General features: G+C 44.0%; 2 protein-coding genes across 2 annotated transcripts in view; both read right to left on the bottom strand.

The window, feature by feature from the left end:
• MMD (monocyte to macrophage differentiation associated) overlaps window positions 1-21,666 on the bottom strand; it is a 97,965-nt gene extending 76,299 nt beyond the window's left edge. The window contains exon 1 of the mRNA XM_031060896.1: window positions 21,588-21,666. Coding sequence (XP_030916756.1) covers window positions 21,588-21,607 — 20 coding nt within the window. The 5' untranslated portion in view covers window positions 21,608-21,666. The remainder of the gene's footprint in view (window positions 1-21,587) is intronic.
• Window positions 17,208-21,732, bottom strand: TMEM100 (transmembrane protein 100). The gene is made up of 2 exons (XM_005425730.3): window positions 21,588-21,732; window positions 17,208-18,427 (listed from the first exon to the last, which is right to left on the bottom strand). The coding sequence occupies exon 2, from the start codon at window positions 18,362-18,364 to the stop codon at window positions 17,960-17,962; it is 405 nt and encodes a 134-aa protein (XP_005425787.1). The 5' UTR covers window positions 18,365-18,427; window positions 21,588-21,732; the 3' UTR covers window positions 17,208-17,959.
• Between the last annotated feature and the right edge of the window lie 443 nt (window positions 21,733-22,175).

The following is a 22,175-nucleotide window of genomic DNA, read 5'->3' on the forward strand; positions in this document are numbered from 1 at the left end:
TAGAGCACAGATTTCTGCTGGAGTGCTGGGTAGGAAGTGTCACAGCTGGGGCTGGGATAGTCCAGTCTTGCAAAATTCAAAATTCTATTTGTGTTCTCTCAAGGCAATGAGTACTTGCTGGACAAGCCAAATGCAATTAATTCATGGTAAGAGCTGGCACGTACAATTCCAGGACCAGATTTCCACCCTTCCTGTCCATCCTGACACACACATTCTGCCTCCAAGAAATACACTCTCATCAGGAAAGAAAGTGAGGAGGAGTTCTCTGTTCTGGGTTCCAGCTCTGCCTCCCAGCACTGAGCTCCAATCTCCAGCTTTCCCAGGGCCAGTCACTTTTTCTGTCTGCTTTGGCTGTGGTTAGCTTTCTTTGGGGAGGGGATGGCAATTAAATTCACAATTAATCACAATTTTAGAGCACTTCTCTATTTTTCAGAAGAGAGATGCTGCAGATGGGGAAGTGTTAGAAGGGAGCAGTAAAAGGCTGTGATTAAGCACCTGAAGGTCAGGGATGGCCTCGGCGAGGAGGAGGGAAATCTTCCTCCCCACTGCCCCATCCCTTCATGAGAGCACAAATTAAAAACAAAGACAGCTGTTCAGTCAGGAGTGACTTTAGTTTAAATCTTTCTGTTTCTTGCTCAATAACTCTTTCATTATAAGCTTCCTGCTGGGGGAGTTTGTGAGCCAAGGCTTGCTACTGAACACGCAGCACTCGGGGGCTGCAGAGCACAGCGCGCCCCTGTCCGCACCTTTCTGAATCATTGCAGTTTCTAGATCTGCTGGGGCAAATCCACAATTAAAAAATAAAAATATTTAGATACAGGCTGTTCTCTGAGCAGCTCATCCCATGCTAGAAAGTTCTCTAGCAGCTTGAGGAGGAGTCAAGAAAACAGAAGCAGCTCAGGGATTTGTGTGAAGCAAGTTGTTCCTAGCCTTGCACAGATTACATTAATAAAATAACTTTTCTAGTTGAAACAGTTTGATAATTTATAAGCTAGTTCCAAAGTCCTTTGTAGGAAATTCCCAGGATCTTGGATGGGCTTTTGCTCAAGTTCTCCATTGTTTGCATGAGGGGAAAAATATGAATATTGATATAAGCCCTGCAGCTTGGAGGCCTTGCTAACAAATACAGGATCTGAATGAGGTGAACAAGGGAGGATGGAGACAGATTAAACAGAGTCAGAAAACTGACCTGGTCCACCAGTGGAATGTTTGAAATGGCTGTTAATGGCTCTGGAACACTTAAACCACTTATATTTGGTACACAGATGCAAATCAAAGAGTATCCCACAGGAATCTCCAAAAAGCTTCCTTTGAAGCCCTGCCCTCAGAAGGGACTGTATCAAAATCACTCAGCAGTGGCTGGTGATGTGACTGTAAGTTTACTGGGCAATGTTATTTTCTGTGTTACCTGCCTGCCCACACAACTCCAGGGGAAGTGCACAGAGCCCAGAGAGCCCAGGGCTGTGACCTGATGGACACTGCAGGCAGGGCCAGCTGCTTTGTGGCATCCAGAGAGCCCAAATATGCCCCCAGGCTGGAAGCATCCAGCTTCAACCTTTCCAGTACCCCTAGCTCAGATTTTTCTTCTGCTGAGCCATAATTGAAGTCAACGACCTCTTCTAAGCTTCAGACCTGTCCACACAAACTGTGTTTATCCAGGCTTGTCAGCAGTTTAGCAAGCCGTAGTTAATTGGGCTGGCTCCATCCCCACGAGAACACTGTGGCCATTCTCTCCCCTTCCAGCACCTCTCGGCCCGCGCGTTGCTGACACCAGAGAGCCCAAACCCTGCTCCTCCCCCAGCCCTGCAGTGTGTGTTCCACTCCAACACAGGCTCACCACCTTCACCCCCAGAGCTGCCACTTCACCTCTCCAGGTCACTCATTTTGGGTGTATTTATTTGCCCAAGGCTGGAATATCCCGTGTCAGCTGCCAGAAGTGATTGCACAGAGGCTCCTCTCCCACACACAGAGTGTGCTTAGGCTCTTTTGGGGTTTGCTCAGACCTCACAGGCAGCTGGATCTGTGAGATATCAATCAATCTTTCAGAACAGTGGCTGACAAATTTGTTTTAACCCAAGTCTGTAACCAAACAATCCTACTGCTCTTCTACTGCAAAAGTTAAAGGGGATTTTTTTTCCATCTACAATGAAACCTGAACACCAGGCCTGTTTCAAATTACAGAAAACACGGAAGTTGTGATTACAGAATTTAGCTTGCAAGTGGAAGAGGACGCTGCCTTCTACCTCAGAGTGAGATTCCAGTGTGCAGCTACAAAAACACACAGGAGAAGGTAAAGCCCATGCCAAGCCCCAATGACTTGCAGTAGCTCTGCAGCAGAGGCAGATTGTTCCTCCTACAGCAATGATCCCATGGGAGGGTAACACACCCCTGAGCACAACCCCATTCCAGGGTTTCATCCAGTAATTTCTTCAGTTTTCCGAAGGCCTAAGATAGAATGTAACTTTGAAGATAATCAAACCTATGAAAGCTTTAGAGCAATAGCCCAGTGGGTTTAATCTCTGGGAGAGGCAGAACATTCATTAAATGAGCTCGTAATGTGCTAATTCAGGGAATATCTTTTTTCCGAAAGGCTAGCGTTACAAAATAGTGTCACCAGGCAGTACCAGGAAAACAATCCAGTCCTCTCTAAAGTTCAGCAGCGCTCATGACGACATTCCTGTCCCGAGACTGCCACCAAGATGTTCTCAGACAGCCCAGGCATATGGAAATCATAGCTCCCACAGAACAGCTGTGTTTTTTGGAAGTGACTTCATATTTTTGGATGTTGTCTGCCACATGGAATCTAACATCTTCAACAGCAAATAAAGCTCTTCCTTTCATCCCCTGCCATGTTTCCTTCATGTAATAAAGGTGGCAGATGATTTTTTAACTCCACAATCACTTTTTTCCCAGCCTTTTCTTAGAGCACAGGGACTGTAGCTCTGGAAGTGCCTTTGCAAGTTTCTGGTATTTCTAGCAGGAATTGCACTGAGATTTTACTGAAGAATGGAAGGATTCTCCTTTCCACTGGCCTCACATCTGGGCTGATCTACTGACTCACTCCCAAACAGTCACCCTGGAAAGTAAGTTCCTTTCCCAAAACTGTGTTTCATAATGGCAGTTCCACCACATGCTTGCCTGGCAAGCCACACACATTGTTTGCTACCATCTTCAGGAGAGGTCCAGACTCTGTGGGACATGCCAAAACCCACCCTGGGCCCTGCCATGCGAGCCAGCAGCTCAGAAGGCTCAGGGGTTGCTGGTGGCCAGCACTTCTGCAGCCTCTGGTAGTTAAAGGGGCGGCTGACAAGTCCTGTAAGAGGGCAGTGAGAGAGGAGATGCCAGGCTGCAGCAACAGAAGGGATGAAGGGCTGGGTTCACCTTCTTTATGGGTGGAAAATAGGAAAACCTTTGTTTTTTCTTGGCATCTGCCTTTCCCCAGCTACTCCCTGCAGGTGCTGTCCTTGGAAGAGGAGGCAAAGCATCCTGGAGGCAGCATTTGTCCCCACACCCTGGGGCAGACAAGCACAGGTACAACAGCACCTGTGGAGTCACAGAACACTCCCACAACCATCAGCCAAGGCAAAACCAAATGCTCCAGCCACCCCTCCTGGCCCGCTTTGTGTGATAACCAAGTCCCTCCTCAGCCCTCCCTTCCTCAGTAAACAGGGCTCAGGCCTCACTACAAACAACTGAGAGTTGTCCTTTTGTCTGCTCACGAACACACTTGGTAAATAAACCCCAAACATTTCCATTTGCAGGAACAACCAGCTGCACAGGCTCCTGCAGTGGAGCTGCCATTCCATCTCTCCAGGCAGCTGCTCACCACTGGAAAGCAGCTGGATCTCCACAGGAGCCAAATGGACGAGCACCAAAGGCAGCTAATGAAGCACAGGGAGTGCTGCTCCCTGCCCCTGCACTCACATCTGCCCCAGCTCTTCTTTGAGAAGCTGTGCCAGTGACTCCCAGATCCATTGGCATGTGACTCTTATCAATTCAGTTCCTGTAGGTGACCATATTTACTCCCTGGTGTGCCAGGAATTGACAAAAGAGCATCTGACTTAAGCATTTTGAAATAAACTCCAGACATCCATCAGGATGTTCAGCTATTCCAGGCTCAGCTCATTTTACCACTTCACTCAGATCCCTCAGGCAAACTGCAGATTTCACAGAAGGGCTTGAGGATCCAGATGCTCAAAACAGCACCAGGTTCCTAAAGGGCCTTAGAAAAAATCTTTACTTTTTCATTTTTAAATCCTAGAGGTGTTATAGAGGTGTACATTAAAGTACATAATCCTAGAGGTGTACATTAAAGTACCTTTGAAAGTGGGAGGTATGTTGGTGTAAGCAATTAAGGCACTATAGGCCTTTACTTCAAATGGACAGACCTAAAACATCAATATTTTCCCTCAAGATCTCCACTAGTTGCCTTTGCTTTCCAGTTTCCTTGCACTGAGAGCACTGCTCAAGGTCACAACTTGGTTAATAAATCAGGTTTCCATCGAAGTTCTGCATATAATGCTGGAAAAGTCCAAAAGTGATGATATATATGTACATTAAAAAAAACCCAAACACATAAAACACATTTCTATCTAGCTTAAAATCAAAGGCAGCAAGAGAGTGTCTTATCAAAAGATAATAACTTGATAAGGTAAATAAAAGTATCCAACAGAGCCCAGGTAAGGAGTCTCAGACAGGGATTTGGAAGAGCTACAGACTGTTTTGTTTTCTTGGGTAAGCCCTGTGTGGCATTGAAAATTTGCATAGATATATCAATATATATACAGGCTGCTGCTAGCCAGGAGGGAAACAAACAAGGAAGTAGTCAGGAATTGGGAATAGCAGGGTGTCTTTTAGTTATTTAAGGTATTAGCTGAGCCAATGGGCATGCTTTTCCTGTTTTAAATAGACACAATAAGATAAAGGTCAGCAGGGGAATTGGTTACATTTCTCTTTCCCACGTATAGGTATGGCTGTGGAGGATGTAATCCTCCCAGAACACTTCAAAGATACAGAATAATTTGGAGATTTTATAAGCAGCACATTGGCTTCCTCAGCCCAGGGCACCGTGCATTGCAGGTACCAATTCCCTGGGACAACCAGAATAATTTGGGCTTTCTGATACTAAACAGTAAAACTAAATCCTGTTATGCAAATAAGGGATCCTGTAGGAAAAATTACTTAGCATCAAAGCTAAGTGCCCTGCATGCTAATCTTTATAAAAGAAAACATCACACTGCAGGTAAAGAATATTTTCTAATCCGCTTTTCCCTTCTTCAGTAGATAATTGAATTAGAAATCAAGCTCCAAGTGCACCAAGAGGCTTAATAAACAGCAAAAAAACCAATAATTGCTTTGGCCAGGCAACAAGATACTCAGTGACATTCTTCCAGATCTATTGACATGCAGACTTGATACAGACACCAGCCCAACCACAAAATCCACCTTCATTTTCATGACTTTCCTTCTCAATCCTTCTCAACCCATTGTTTTTTTTAGTTCACTAAACAATTACAGAAACAGCTCTTTCAGACAACAAGAAATAAAAGGTACCACAGTCTTACAAACCTGCATATCCTGCTGGGATCGGTAGGAGCCTTCAGCTTACTGGGAGTTCAGGCTGACTTGAAATTACATTCATAAAGCACTTGGGCTCATTAGAAACCAATTAAGGACACTGGCTTCTGAAATGGAACCCACCACAGTCAGTTAATCAATTGCTAGTTCTAAAGGGCAAAGGAAGTTATGCTTCTTATTACAAATTACTTTTAAAGACTATTTGATCTCTTAAAGGAGGAACATTAAAGGTTGAGATTTGTATGTATCTATACACACACACAGGTACACATTAACACACAGGCATGTGAATAAAAGCCCAAGAGAATTTGTCTCATGGGGCGTTGTACAAGGACCTTTCCAATGGGCACAGTGGGCATTCTGAGTGCTGCTTCTGCAGTCTTCACCATGAAATCTAGGACTGGCAAATACCCAGCAGTCTGGCTGAGGTCTCAAGTGTGCTGTGTCTTGTGTCCAGGTCCCCTTTTACAGTTTCCTTGTAGCCTCCAGAATCAATACCCTGGAGAGCTTCTTGTTAACTCAGCAAAAGGCAGAACCCTGCTGTAAGGAGCTCAGGGAAAAGCTACTGCAGAAGCCAAAGCATAAGGTGGGATGTTATTGGAATGCTCCTGAATAAGCAACTTTAAGCAATCAATTAGTTCCACTTTTGTTTTGGAAAGAGAGTAATGAAACATTACTCTTAGGGCCCAAAATGAACAAGAGATCCATTCCTTCCCTTTCTTGTAAAAAGCCCTGCATCTTGCAATATCTGCTTTAATGGCTCAATTCTGGTCCAGGGATTTCAAAATGTATATGGCTGTCCTCCAAACCTTCCTTGAAATAAGAGTGTATTTTGGTTTAACTTAGAAAAAATATTCTCATTGCGTGCAAATCCCTTCCCTGGCCTGCAGCAGAAATTAATCAGAGAGACCAAGAGCTGTGAAGCCTTCGGTGTACAAAGCACAGTGGTTGGAAAGACACCTCATTGTGTCCTTTGCTTGGCCACTGAGCTGTCACTGAAGGGCAGAGGTACAAGAATATACACAGGGATTGGTTCAGGAACGATGTGCATTAGCTCAAGTTTGGTCCAGCAGAGCATCAGAACCCAGCTCAGCCTTACCCATCTCTGGATTCTTTGCTTAATCCACAACAACAGCAGAAAGTCCCAAAGTCCAGTCCCTTCTGTGGCTTTTATCCCAAGAAATGTATTCAATGATTTCCAAATCAAATACGTAGGCCAGGGAATAAGGGGATTGGATACTGAGCTTAACTGCTGCTCTTTGGATGCACTAAATACCAGTTTTTGGAAAGGCTGTTTCTGCAGCTCATTGTGATACTACCAAGAAGCTCTGGCATGGGAACAAACAAAAAGAAGTGTTGAAGACGCCAGGGCTGGCTCTGTGAGAGGGCAATTTAAAGAATAATGGACCTCCAGTGGTAAAGTCTCCATGCTGTGCTATTCTGCTGGCAATTATTGAGGAAGTTTGTTTAGGATTTAGGCCCAGGAGCTCCTAAGAGAGGCTTGTAAACAGCATGGAAGTTGAGTTTCCTGTTGGTGATAGGAAGATTGACAGCTCACAGCAACCTTTTGTGTTGTGCAATGACAAGTGTGATTGCTGTGCAGTTCCCCTGCAATGTGATTAGATTGTAATCAGACTGTGGCTCTGCTGGATTTCTTGATGCCTTAATTGATGGCCCCAACCCAAATGTCTTTCACCAGAAAGAAAAAAAACCCTGAAACTTGAATTCCTTGACACTGAGTAGGTTTAACACCCTCTAGTGCCATTTCATGCTTGTGGCAAATGAACCTTCTTTCCTTATGTACTTTGGGTACGACCTGTAGAAAGCATGGAAAGATCAAGGGCCAGATTCTGTTTTCTATTTTAATTTAGAGAATAGGTATAAATTTCTTTTCTCAGTTCCATAAAGTTGTTATGAAGATGAAACTCCTTTTAGAATTAAAAAGCAGTTGTCAACACTTAAACAACTGTGGGTACAATCTTGGGTTTATGGAAATCTGAAGGTTGGGTTACTATCACCAGTGAGACAAAGACATCATTTGGTGCATTAAGAAAAAGTAAGTGCTGTAGTTTCTTTATATTATATAATTTTATAGCTGTGTTGCTCAGAGCACATTTCTAAATTTTGAGAATTAATATTTACAGATCATCTACTTTAGTGAAGAGTAAGGCATAACAGGATGACTGCTTACATGTATAAGGATAATAAGTTTAATTGAACAGATGTGAAAAACAAATAACAAAATAAATATTGTCTGTAAAAATTACTCTGACAAAACTAAATCAAACTAAATTAACTTAATCAATTAGGAAAAAGTGTCTCATGGAAAGTATAGCTAATAAGCCCATCTTGGAATTTTTTAAATTATCCAGAAACCTGAGACATAAACTTGTATTTGACAAACACTGCCAAAATGTTCCAGCATCGTATGGGATAATACATATGGTTTATATATATATATATCATATATAAACACAGACCATGCATGAGAAAGTTGCATGAATTCATGCTTCATAAATCAAAAAAGATGATGGAAATATACCAGTATTTAAGAGCTGCTATTAAAACATAGAGACTTCTTTAACCATTTTCCACAAGAAAGAGCAAACTCAGAGATGGGAGCCGAGTTCTCTTCTTAGGCCCACAATCACCATTTCCCTGCAAAAAAACCAACACAGCTTTTTGTTTTTTCCCTTTCTGGCATCGAGGTTGTTCAGTATCACAGGGGAGGAGGCCACTCTGTGGCTGTACATGTTATTTACAAACAGACTTATAAACCCTATAAATGTTCTAGCACGTGCCCTTCCTCTGAGGGCAGCCTGGGGTGTTTCTCTACACTTCAAGGCCTTCCATTAGCAGCTGCCAGCTCTGCCACAGGTCCCTCTCTAATCTCTCATTCCATCATCACTTGAGGACACTTGTAATGCTTGATGGAGCTTTAATATAAAACTGCCCAAGGCAATTGTCAGATGGCCGTGGGTCCTGACCATGACACAGTTCACATGTTCAGGAATGTGAATTCATGCTGTGTGTGTTGCTGAACTGCAAGCTTTTGGTTCAGACTTCATGGTACTTAATCTCTTCCATGCCAAAAATTGCTTAATAGCATCTCTTATGTTCAGCTGAACTGCTCCAATAGCCCAAAAGGAAAACTTTGTTTCAAGGTGGATTTAAACTTTGCTGGAAAAAACCAAAAATCTAATTAGACTACTTAATGTGATTTACACTGTTGTTCCTTCTGTCTGTGATGTGCAGGGGATGCAGAAGGGCTCTGCCCACCTCAATGAGCCACTCACCAGCAAGGCACATCAAAAATCACCACCTGGGCTGTATTCCACACACCCCACAAAGACTGGAAGATCTAGAAACTAAATCCAAATCCCCAAGCACTGGCATACCCACAAAACAACCCTCCCACTGCCACTTTTGAGCTGGGGAGAAAGTGAAGAGTCACTTTGCAGGATGTCCTTCACAGAGCTCCTGCTCCGTCTTGTCCCTGTGATGAAATGATCCCTCTGCACAAAGCCCACCCAAAAGCAGCTAAAAAGAGTGGCTGAACGAGATGGAAATAGCAAACACCCCCCACAGCTGGTGTGCCAACATCAGGGGCTAGCAGGGCTGGAGTCTGAAGAGCAGCCCTCTAACTCCTGGGCAAAACTGGCCACTTTTTGCAAGTTACTTGGAGAGCAAGCTGTGACTGCAGCTCCTCCCCCAAGCACTTCTGTGCTTCAGTCTCTCAAAACCATTCCTCAGCCCAGCTGAAGGCCTGCTGCCCTGTGACCACAACAGAGGCTGGCTCCCCAAAACCTGATATTCATTGAGGACACAAAGCTGGGGAGACTGGCAGAGCATTTATTTCTTTCAAAGACAGATCTGCACAGATGAGAGCTCTCCAAGTGCTCTGCAGAGCTGATGCCAGTCACATTTTCAGAGTTCCAGTGTTTAACAAAGGCTTCACTCTGGGGATAAGAGCATTGTCCAGCAGAGGAGGTGACAGAGACGTCAAATCGATCTGCCAGATGTCGGTGTCATAACTTGTACCGAGCCTCCTTTCTCTTTGTGCACTTGGCCCTGCCGCCTGCAACGTGCATTTCCCAGCTGGAAAGGCCTCACACACTCCTATTACTGGGAAAAAAGAAAACTGCCCAAAGGGAGAAAGTACAAAAGGTTTGCCTTTGCTACAGGAAACTGGAACTGCCAACAGTCTTGCTGAACTGAGTGCGTCGGCAGAATTAGGGTTTAGCAAGGTATCAGCAGTGGGACAGAAATGGAGGGGAAAAAGTTTCCCAAGTCGGGCTATTTTCTCTCAAAATCAGGTAGAATAGAGAAATAAAATTCAGTGATCAGAGCTCTTCACAGTCTGGAATTTCATTGCATGAAAAACTCCAAGGTTATTCTTATTTTCTTACTTTCCCAAATAAGGATGCAAATCTCAGCCTCAGGAGTTTATCTGTGCATGGATTTAGGTACAGAGCTTTCATACTTGTGCATATTTCAATTCAGCAAAATGAAAATCTTTCGTGTTATCCTGCTCTTTTTGATTTTTTTAAATACAATGCAATTGAAAATTAAATGTGGTAATCCAATGATTACAACTTCCTGTAAAAATGAATAAGCAATAAAGTTTACATTTCTGTGAAATGTTTTGACTTAACAAGATCATAGTTTTCCAGTGGAAGACTATTCCCTTGGGAGTTTCTGACCAGCTGTAACTGCAGCATTTGGAATACATCTGTCATCCTAGGAAATGAAGGATTGTCAGAACCACTGTAGCAAAACTAAGCGTTTGTTGTGGTGAGGCTGAGGGATGCTCTCAGTGGTGGGTGCACCAGGTTCCTTTCTCATTCTTTGCAATTTTAAATCTCTCCTAAATCTGAACACAGAGCGCTGAATTATTGAATCGGCGTGTGAATATAAACACTCAAACTGTGCAATTAGAAAACAGATAAAACTCCAGTAGATGGCGCTCAAAAATATCCCAGATTTGTGTCCCTGCCCGGCTGTCAGGACCTCGGTGCCGTGCAAAGGTCCTGGGGAGGCAGCTGTGCCTGCAGCCCTGGGCAGCCTCCTCACCATCACTCAGAGCCAGGGGATGCTCAGAGCTGCAGGGCCTGTAACAAAGGTGGGCTCAGCAGCGGCTGGGAACACAGAAAATACACCAGAAGCAAGTGGATTAAGAGATCTGGGTCCTGTAAAAACACAGCAAAGTTTAGGAGAAATGTTGGGAACCAGGGCAGTTGGAGAACGTGACTTTCCAGGCAGGGGAATGTCTGGCTGCCAGTTCCTGTGCAGTCCTGTTGTTCAGTAATGGCCAGTTCTGGGGTCACTTTTAAATTTTGTAGCTCTGGAAGGAGCCTGTTGTATTTCAAAGGCTGTTGAGTAGTAATTCTTCCACAGAAGCACAATTGGTTTTACCACCACCAGGGGAATGGTTTTTATGGACCATTCTGACCAAAGACCAGAGTGAAGGTTGATACCATCTGATCGAGTCCCTGGTTGGTGGCCCATGGGAAATGAGCTAATGGCCAGTCAGTTCCTCTGCAGTGCCACAAAGCCACTGCCAGAAGTGCCTCAGCCACTCCAGGGACACAGCTCTGGGGTGGCAATGCTCAGTGGGGACACCAGAGCTCCTGGCTGTCCTCTGCTTTGTGCAGAGAAAACAAAGCCCTTCACACAGCCAGGGAAGAGAAGCCTCCCCAGGCTGGTTGCCAACATGCTTCAGTCCTCCTCTGCAGTACTTATCTCTGCTTCAGCATTAGTGTGAGCAAAACACACATGGGCATGTGCATCCTCCCTACATTTTCTGTCCCATCCTGAGCTCCAGGCTTCACGTTTTCACTTCTGGTCACTTCACAGACCAGCTGCACTTTTCTGTGTCTGTGTCTGTAGTCCCTCTAGTCCTGCTTGGCATGGAGCAGCCCAGGCTGCAGTGAGGAAGAGGTGGCAGTTCAGAAAAGCCACCTCAGCCCCACTGATGGCAGCTCCCAGAGGGGCAGGAGACGAGCAAAGTGGTGACTGTGATGTGAATGCTGAGCTCAACACTGATGGTTTGTGTCTTTCACAACACTTGGAGCTGGTGGCAGTTGAGGCTACCACACCTATCATGGCCCAGCTGCTGCAATGGAGGAACTTTAGGGTTTTACCAGGGGAAGAACAGCTTGTTCTCTAATTTTTGGGGGGTTTTCTTATAAAACACTAATGAGGTGTTGGTCCTATATGCATTTAGTTGCTCATTTTGCAAGAGCTTAAACATCAGCAATAACTTCACCACCTTTATGATCTTTCACATGAGTTATATTACTCACTTCAGCAGTTCTGCCTTTGGGGAAAAAAAGGGAAAGGGGCAACAGGATGCTTTGCTTCAAGCCTGCATTTCATTAAACTTCTGCTGTACCAGATTAGGAATCAATTTACTTCCAGACTTCATTAGACTTTCTTGAGAAAACTGTTAATAGAGAAATGGTTAAGAGACCAGGATGTTTCTTTACAAGTTCATTTTGCAATCCAGAGTGAAAAGTCCTTTGCTTGTATGCTAGCCGAGGTCATTCTTTGAAGCACCATCAGTTGGTAGGCAAAGAATGAAATTACCTAGAGAGAAGCAAAGCAGAAGTGGCAACAGAGATGGTCATCCATAACATACCCCATGGATTCCAGGGAAATAAGTCTGTTCAGGGGAATCTCAGCTAATTCACATGGAGGCCTACTTTGTCTTTTTTACTGTGTGAAGCAGCAGATTTCTCTCTGCAGCGCAGCGAGGGTGCAGGGGAGAGAACAAAGAGCAGCAGGCAGTGAGAATGTGACACCATCCCTTCCCACAGCGCTCTGGGCTGCAGCTCTGCTGCCTGGATGTTATTTTAGTGGCTGTGCCTCCCTCCCATGCCGTCCCAGGGCCCGGGAGCTGCAGCTCTGACGCCCGGTGAGCCCGAGGCTTATTCATGTTCAGGAATGGGAGGGTCAGGGCCATCGACACACACCAGCATCCTGCTGCCTATTATTTCCTGCCAGCCCTGGCGTTGCACCAAGCCCTAACATGACAGGTGGATGGAGTTCACAAGGAAATCATGTCATGGGCCAGTTTTCCAGGAAAGCTGTTAACTCTATTCACAAACCCAGGCCTTCAGATGGAAAGGGAACGTGGCTGAGAAGAGGCGGTGAAGGGCTGCTGTGCTGCTATTGATGTTTTTGTCACAGATTATTCACTGACATCTCTTGCTGCAGCACAGAAATCTTTACCTCTGCACAGTGCCTACACCTTCAAGAGGAGACTGTGGCTGAATGCCTTTTAACTTAAAAAACCATGGGGACACTGCCTCTGCAAATCCCATGTGGGCATTCGATGTCAGTCAGGCTGCAAAAGATGGTAAAAGAATCTGCCTTTTGCTGAGCTAAATGCTTCCTGGGAAACAGAAAATAAATATGAGGTGAGGATCTAAGACCAATGTTGACCTGGGGACTTAAAATATTTTATAAGAATGAAACTGAGGATAAAGTCCAGGATGTATCAGAACATATTTTACATATTTTTAAAAGTCTCCATCAACAAGGTACATTTACTATCCTTCCATTACTCTATGCAGTGTCCAACATCTGCAGCTGTATGTTCTTCTCTTTCTTTCCTCTTTTTCTGTTTTTAAAATGTAGTAATTTTGATATTAGTATAGAAAGCACAGAAGAAGAGTTAAGAGGAAAGGCAATCAATGCAAAAGAAGTGTTTTTTAAATTTGCCATGTTTGCTACAAATGCAAATTTTAGGATGCATAGAGTCAGGACAATAGGACTCCAACTGGCTGCTCACAAGAGGAAGGATTAGGTCCTGTGTCATGTTAATAGTGACATCAACAACCTGAATAAAAGCCAAAAATTCAATTTGATTTTGCAGTTTAAGACTATTTTTCTCCCACATGGTTTAGCCTGTAAGATTTAGTCTACACACAGATTTCCGCCAGAATTCATAGTTTTCACATCATACAGTGCAGTTCTTGATAGGTAATGTACTTCAATATATAAAAGCCCTTCATGGCTGGATAATATTTACATTGATATAGCTAAAATGTCATACAAGCTAGAGGTAACAAAGGTATTGGAAATATAAAAGCAAAATTATATCTGTCAATGCTTAGAGGTACTGGTAATAGCTATGCAAAATTATGGCTGCCAATATTGTTCTGCTCTTCTTATTTTGCAGCCCATTATAAAAACAAATTAGGTGAAACCTGCTAATAATATGCACCAACTTCCACCTCAGATATCAAAGGAGCAGTAACCCTGGGTTTGACTCTGGATAAGCAAAGCTGAGGCAGGAACATGGGATATTCCAGAGGGTTTGTTCCTGGCCTGACTCTTCCGGATGCTGATGAGCCTCTCAGGCCTCTCCTCGTTCCTCACTCCGAGCTGGTTCCTGTTCTCTGGAGCTGCAGTAACACTGCACATTTGGTGTTTGGTAACAGGAGCTCTCCCAAGTGTCCATGGCAGAGAAACCTAATTCTTGACACAAGTCCATGAAACTAACCTTTCTTTCTCTCTTTCTCTCTCCTTTTTTTTTTTTGACCTGGAAAATTATGGTATTAGAGCCAGAGTCATGTACAAAACGCAACACATGAAATGACTGGGGAATTGTAAATCGGGCGTTTTGACTTGAACAAAATCTAAGCATTGTCATACCAATCTGATTATTATTTTAAAATACTGTCCCAGGCTATAACTGTCTTTGTGTACAATAGCAATACAGGGTGTAGTTACAGACACAATTTCCTGTGCTTAGGGTTTGCAATTATTATTTGAGATCACTGTAACATTTGCCCGGAGCACCAGCGCAATTCCTCTATTAGATAATTTTCTATCCTTGTGAAGGCAGTTTTGCTTGTGCAGTGCTGCCAGGGCTTTCAGGAAGGGATAGACAAGCAATTGTGACAATAAAATTTGCACCAGCTCCCACCCAGCCTCTCCCAGAACTGAAACACCATTTGTGGCATTCAAAGCCTTTTCACACCAGAGGGGAAGGTGTTTCTGAGCTGGAAAGTCACTTTGATCTCCACAGGGTTGCATCCTTCTGCTTCTCAGATTCCCATGAGAAACACCAAGCAGCAATCATGGAGTTCCAGCTGGCTTTGCATCAAAGACTTGGTGCGCTGCAGCACCCAGGCATGAAACTCCAAATCAATCCAGATTAGGTCATGGGGCTCAAAATTTGAAGCAGAAATTTTGGTTGGGCTTTAAGGGTTGAAAAGGATGTGTTGTTCCTGGGTGTGGGGAGAGAGAGAGAGAGAGGATAATAATGAAAATATCTAAAATAAATAGATTTGCAAGAAGAAAAAAGCATAGACTGTGAGACATGGGTAGGATGTCATTGCTGGTCAGTCAGAAAAGATGCTCCTACTGCTTCAGACTGGCCCAAAATCAATGCAAATAAATCATGGGGGAAAAGTCAGTTCCTAAGGCCATGTGAACACCTAGTGATGAAACCTTTGAAAACACCTTCAACAGCCTAAAAATCTCTGCCTGAACTGCTCACAACCTCTGCTTTGCTCCTGCAGGACACCAGGATCGGGTGCTGGGATTCTCCCACATAAAATTACTGTTTTGCTCCTCTGAATGAGGGACAAACAAGCCTGCCTTTGTGCACAGCCTTTCATTTGCTTCTTGGGATGAAGATGCTTGTGCATGTACCTGTCTCTAAAGGACACAGCAGCCCCTCTCACCCAGAGGCCTCCCAGCCTGTCCAGTTAGGGGGTAGTCAGGAGACCACAGTGTGCCTGAAGCTTTGCTGTGCCAGGGTCACATCCAGGGTCACTGCAATGTGTCTGTCCCTGCACACAGGCTGGGTAATGCCCAGGTGCTCACAATTAGCAAGGCAGAGGGTGATCCAGGAACTCTGCTGTGTCCTTGCCTATGCGCTGCAAAAGTCCAAGACAGCAGAGATAAGGAAAGGGAAGTCATCTCTAGTAGTAGCAGAGCAATTTACCCTTCCTGAAAAAAAACTGCTCCAAAACCCCCATCATCTCCATTCTACTGAGTTTGGCTTTTCTTTTTTGACTTGGAGCTGAGCCTCACTTTGTACCTCTACCTTCCTTTCGCAGCAAGCTCAGCTGTATCACAGTGACGGCCAAAGGAGGACCCAGGTGTGGGAAAGACTTCAGGAGAGGGCAGTGGGCAGCTCCTGCTCTGGGCTCAGCCTAGGAACCATGGAGCCAAGCTGCCACACACTTAGTGGAAATCACTGCATCTCTGCAGCCCCTGCAGTTCTCTCTCCAGCAGTCCCCAAAATTCCACCGACAAAAAAAGAAATGGGGAGGGGAGAGAAGGAGTCAGAAAAACTATTGTGTTCCCAGGGAGGGAAAAAGATGAACAGCTCTATTTAGATTATCCAGCTTTGCTGATGTCAATCACTTCTCTCATTTTAAACAGGAAAGACACCACTTTAGTCCACCTGTTCCATTATTTATCATGCTATGCATTTCCCATGAATTGTCACTCATGCAAAACCTGTACATCGTAAGGGGACACCCTAATATTTTTAATGACCTTAAGCAAAGTGATTGACACTAGACACCGGTGTCAGATGTTCTGGTGACGCAACATGTTCTCCTAGCAGCAGGAAAGCTTCCTGCCATGATTAAGTGAGGGCTATGGAAGTGCTAAAATGTGTTGTCAGCTTTCCTCTGATGCAAGTGATTTTATTATAGCGTCTGGTAACCATGGAGTGTGGCAACGCAAATACTGACCCCAAACATCCCCTCCTGCACATATAGCTCGCTCTATTTAAAACACAAGGTGCAGCTTGCAAATCCAGGGATAATTTATAGATGTAACAAGCTTAATCCATGGAGGGCAGAGGAAATAGTGCCACCTAAGCTAGACCCCTGCAGTACCTCTGGCAGGTGGGCTCTGCAGCAGCATCACCACAACTGTCCTGGCTGCCAGAGGCTCTGAGGGCAAAGAGAAGACACAGGCCTGTCTCACCTTGGTAGTGTAAAGCAAAAAATCACACCCAGCCCGTTTGAGTCTGGAGAAAGTAAGGGGGAAAATAACAGAGAGAAAAAATAGAAAGAGGGCTCCATGCAGCCCCTCTGCCTTCTCATACATACCAGGGTAGAAACCTCTGACTCAGCTCAGCACCACTTGTCCTTCAAGAAGGAGAAATCATGTTCTGGTTTGCTTCAATTTGGGACAAGCCTCTTAATAATGCATTAACTGAGAAAAGATGGAAGACCTCTACAACACAAGAGTTACAGAATCAACACCTCAGCCACAAGTGGGAGACACCTGGCACCTGCTTTTCATGAAGATTTGTAATCCCAAAGCTCAGTCAGCAAACACTACACATAGCTTTGCTTCCACAAGTTATTATTAATAGTTATGTCTCAAACTGACTGTGACAGTGAGTGTCTGCAGAACTGTCTGCTATGATTTTTCAATAACAGAGCTGTTAATCAAGCTGCAGAGGGTTGGACTATCAAACCAAAGTCCACAGGCTGCACAGGTTTTTGTAAGAGATCAGCAGTACATGTGTTCACAGTTATTGTCACAGGGGTTGTTCTACAAAAACAGAAATATAAAGTAGTCATAGTTGAAGATACAAGCTATCTTGATAGCAATAAAGAAATATTTTCTAAAGGTCCAGCAGCACTGGATATTATTTTAATGACATTTATTTTTTAATTTTATAGCAAAATAATCAAAAGTGCTAAACCTGACCAGTTAATTTACAAAAAAAGGTCTCATGTTTTAAGCTATGATCATACCTTGTTATTTAGGTTAAACAACATAATTACACATTTCTACTGATTTCTATTCAATACTGAAACAAAATCAATATTAGTTGGTTTAAAAAAGGGGGAAAGTACCACAGGTATTGGGAGGGGGAAGTTACATAAAATATAAGAATCAGCTTATTGAGAAAATTGCAATGTGTTCTTATTGCTTTTTTTTTTATTTCAGCTACAGTTTAAGTCCCAGATACTCAGGCCATAAGCTTGTAGTCACTTCAAATGCTATGACTTCTCCCTTGGTCAAATGTCAGTGTTTTAAGGAGACTTCTGGCATTTCAAGTCAATTCAAATTATTTTCTCAGTTCCCACACATTCCCTTTCCAACACGATCAGCATGTTGGAGAACGCAGTTAGGATGGTTGCAGTTGTGTGACACAGTTTTCTGTGAAGGAAAAATGGGTTTTCCTCTGTCTTGTAAAGAATCACTACCAAGTCTGCAGTAAGAAATATATTGAGAGCACTTGCAGAGTTGTTACAAGTATTTCTTAATCCATTCCATTTTCATTTCAGTTCGTTTCCACAGTTAAATTAAAACCTGCAATCTCTCCTACTGATAAATAGCCAAGTTGACTTACAAAGGTTCTGCCTTCTGTCCAGCCTTCTCCTGGCTGCCTTTAGCCAAACAAGGTTCTCTGGTTTGCCACGAGCGCTGTCTGGCTCTCCCGCCTCTTTGCTTTCTTCTTGTGCTGCCTGATCTTCCAGCACACGGCGCTGGAAGCCAGCAGAACGAGTCCTGAGGACAGGAGGACCAGGCCAAAGACGGAGATGATGGATCCATGGGAGTTGAAGATGTACGCCACAGCAGTGACCACGGTGCCGGCGATGAGGATGACCACGCCGAAGGGAATGGTGCAGCGGTAGCAGGAGAGCTCCGCTCCCCCCGTGGCTGCCGTCAGCTGGCACTCACTGACCAGAGGAATGGTGGTTATCACACAGTCATTGTTGTTACTCTTCTCTGTGGGTACAGAATCAGGGTGCTTTGGGGTGCCCAGGATCTCTTTGATAGGCTCGTTTGTCATCTTGACTGTCTTGAACTCAGCCTGTTCTTAGGCTAGAGCAGGCTCTGCTGAGCTCCTGCTGCACTGTGGAGAGAAGAGCAGGAGTTCGACCAATAATTACCAATTATGTATAAGACAAATGGGGACACAGAAGTATCCTCTTGGGATCACAAACAACCAGACATTCAGACCCCACAAGGATTTATGCACAAGATCAACAGTGACACGACTGATTGTGAAGGATCTGAATAACTTTTAGTAGTAGTCAACAATATGTATGTAAATTCTGGAAATAACAGAGTCACAGAACCAAGACAGGCATCAGCATTAAAGTGTTGTAGGCCAAATCCTACATTAAGTTACATCCTAAAGTCAGCATTTCTGGACATAATTTAGATTTCAATGGCATTACATTTTCTCACAACACGGTGAAGTTCACACACTGTTTTGATTTTTGCTCACACACTTTTCACACAATTTCTTTATACACCTACACACAATATATTACACAGATTTGCTCCACTGCACATCACAGTAACATGGTCAAGTACTAGCCCAACAAAAACCAGGATGAATAGTGAGCTCTTTCTCAGTGCAAGTGCTACTTAGGGAAAAAATTCAAATGGTCACAACAAGGTGTAGATGTGTGGGGAGTGGGGATGTAAACAGATTCCTGCACTCGGCTCAGCTCAAGGCTGGTGAACCTCCAGTTACAGCAATATCAATGCCAGACTGACAGCTTGCCATTTACACTGGCTCCAAGCAAAAGCAACAAGTCTCTTATAAATCCATGAAATGACAACTCTGTTACTGTGGGAGGTAGATTTACCATCATATTCACTCATCTCATATACAGCAGGTTGTTTTCCTCCTGTTTCCAGACCGTAAACACACCGTCAGTCCTGATGGCATGCTCAGTTTGACTGCATCTGCACAGGACACAAATACCTTCTGGCTCTGGGCCCAGGGAATAATCAGAGCCCACCTGCTCAGAGCAAGAGGAGCTCATAGCTCTCCACCATTCCAGAGCTCAGCCTTGTCTCTGGGGCTCTGGTGATGTGGGGTGACTCTGGGGCCTGCAGTGAGCTCTGCCAACACCGAGGCTGCCACAGATGTGCTGTCCTGGACCCAGCTCAGTGCACCCTAACACACACTCCAGAGACTGGGACACTGGGGAGCCACTGGGGAGCCACTGGGAACCACTGGGAACCACTGGCTGTCCTGCTGTGAGCAGCTCCCAGGACTCCTCCAGCACTCTGGTGTGGGCTGTGCCACTGTTGCTCTCATGAGCAGCATGATATGCAGCTCAGAGAACAAGGAAGAGCGCTGGCAAGGCAGTAATGCTTTTATCACTTTTATCACCTTCACATCTGTGACTAGGAAGTTAATTGCCAGATACTAGTATTCTCCTTTTCCTTTCCCACCACTCCACCCTTGTTGCTAAGATATATTTGCTCATTGTGGAGAGCCCTTGGTTTTATATCTCAGTACCTCCTGTAACTGACTGTGGGTTTTACAAGAAAGAGGATTTCACTCTTTTTAAAAAAACACAAGCACAAACAGGCTAAATGCTGGATATAGAATGTTTGCATACGAAGTCCCCTTGAACCCTCAAGAGAGAAGAAATGCCCAGATCTGGCTGCTAAAGCTTTTGTTCTGCTGCTCTGGGAAGAGTGCTCAGCTCCCTGTTGTATCTGCTGTGCAGAGCTGCCTGTGGGCTCAGCCCTGCCAGAGGAGCCTGTCCTTGCTGGGCACACACAACACACCCAAGCACACACAGTGACAGCCCAAGGGGCATCAGGCACACACTGAAACACACTGATCATCAGGAAAGCTTTTATACTGTGAGGGTAACTGAGCACTGGAATCTAGTGAAGTTTGGGAGCCTACCCTTGAGATAATCCAAAGCCATCTGCAGAGTCAGCATTGCCTAGGTGCTGAGCAATAGGGGGGTCAGACCATATGACCTCCGAAGTCCCTTCTAACCATGAGCATTCAATGATTCTGCCTGTTTCTGTGAGAGTACTCAGTATTTACAAGGGCAGGAAAGGGATTTGCTCAGTGCTTATCAGACAAAGCAAATGTTCTATTTGTGCTGACACCTTAGATATCCTAAATTCTCCTAGGTTCGGTAGTTCTGCTCTTTGAATCATAATGCATGGTTAAATGCCTTTTAAATCAGACAGAAAGAGCCCAGGAAAGCCATGGGTTTGCTCTCGAGTGTCATTAATCTGTTCCCATGTGGATCTGAGCCTAAGTTTTGTATTTTCAATAATGATTGACACAGCAGAGAGACGTACACTGGTGCCATTATGTTGCTGCATTACTTATCCATAAAACATTACAGAAGTTCAGCATAACATAAGAAAGTGGTCCCCATATGTCACCCTGTTTTGATCTTACCATTCAATTAATATAACATTTTATTATCAAATTTTAGGGAGAAAAAATTTTTATATTTTGCATATAAAAGGTCTATTGGCTCAAATACACTGCAATAAGTATTCAAAAGTCCAAGTACTCTAACAGTCACTGAATTAGGGAAACTGCTGAATAACTTGAAAAAGCCCATAATAAGCATTATTATTCTGAAAAAAATTAACCTTTAATCAAAATGTATTTACTCCTGTCTCTAAAGTCCTTGTCCCTCTGCTTCAGCTGCATCTTCAATGAGCATTAAATTCTCCTAGACCTCCTGTACAGAGATTTGTGAAGAAAGGAGATATATTTTTACAGTCAAATTTAACAGGAATAAAAAAAGTATTCTAATCTATAACAATTAAGTAAATGGCAAAATATCTCTTGATTTCTGAGGAGCACAGTTTTTTCTGGAATAGGATGCAAGAAGGCAGGCATTCATATAAAACAAATAAAGAACCCTCTACTATTAAATTAAATAAACAACAGAACCTATTTGAAGTGTGAGCAAAGGTATCTAGCCCTAGAAAAAAGGGCACTGGATCCTCATTGCCAGCAAAGTCACTTCTGACTTAAGCCAACAGGTGATTTGGTTCAAGTTTCAGGGTAAGAAATTTAGGCAAAGATACCCAGCAACACCAGCATCCTCTCACTAATCATACCACAAGTACTATCTTAAGGAGCTGCTTTGAGTTGGAGGAAGAATGTGCTTCTGTGGCAATCTGTGGCTAACCCTGGGTAAAGGGGAGAGAAAAATTTTAGCCACTAATAAGGGTAAATTTAGATTTATCAAAAAGACATGAAATCCATCAGCATGCACACCTACCAGATCCAGGAGAAATCCATGGTCAAAGAGTGCTGAAGATGTCTTGTGTGACAATTCAAGGCAGAAAGAGCTGCTCGAGTCTTTGAAGTGTCAGATATTGCTGAATGATGAACTGGAGGTGACAATATTCTAGCACAGAAGTTTCCTACAAGAAAAGTTGTTGGATATTTATCAGCTTCTTAAGAATAAAAGTCTTGAGTGTAAAGCTTCTGCTGTGGGCTGACTCCTGCTCCTAACCTAACCAAAGCAGCAGATGTTCTCCCTCTGGCTCTCCTAGTGGCCTCTGCCTCTTTTCTTGGACGCAGCCACCCATTTCTGGCCCAATGTAACATTTTCCTTTGATGCTGTGACGTCCCAGTAGTGTGTATCATAACCCAGTCAAGTCCCCCAGAAAGAGCCAGGCAGGAGAAGGCAATGCAGAAGAAATACTGTAGATAAAAATCTTATTTAACTTAATTTCTATTGCTCACTTCACCTGTGTGAATAATGATTCAGAATGCATGGGAGTTTGTCTCTTCTATGAGTCCAATTTCTTTGACCAAATCACTCCATCTCCCTGCTCCTCAGATTTCCTAGCTGTGAACTGAC

This window comes from Geospiza fortis, unplaced genomic scaffold, assembly GCF_000277835.1.
Source record: "Geospiza fortis unplaced genomic scaffold, GeoFor_1.0 scaffold221, whole genome shotgun sequence".
In the NCBI taxonomy this organism is placed as follows: Eukaryota; Metazoa; Chordata; class Aves; order Passeriformes; family Thraupidae; genus Geospiza; species Geospiza fortis.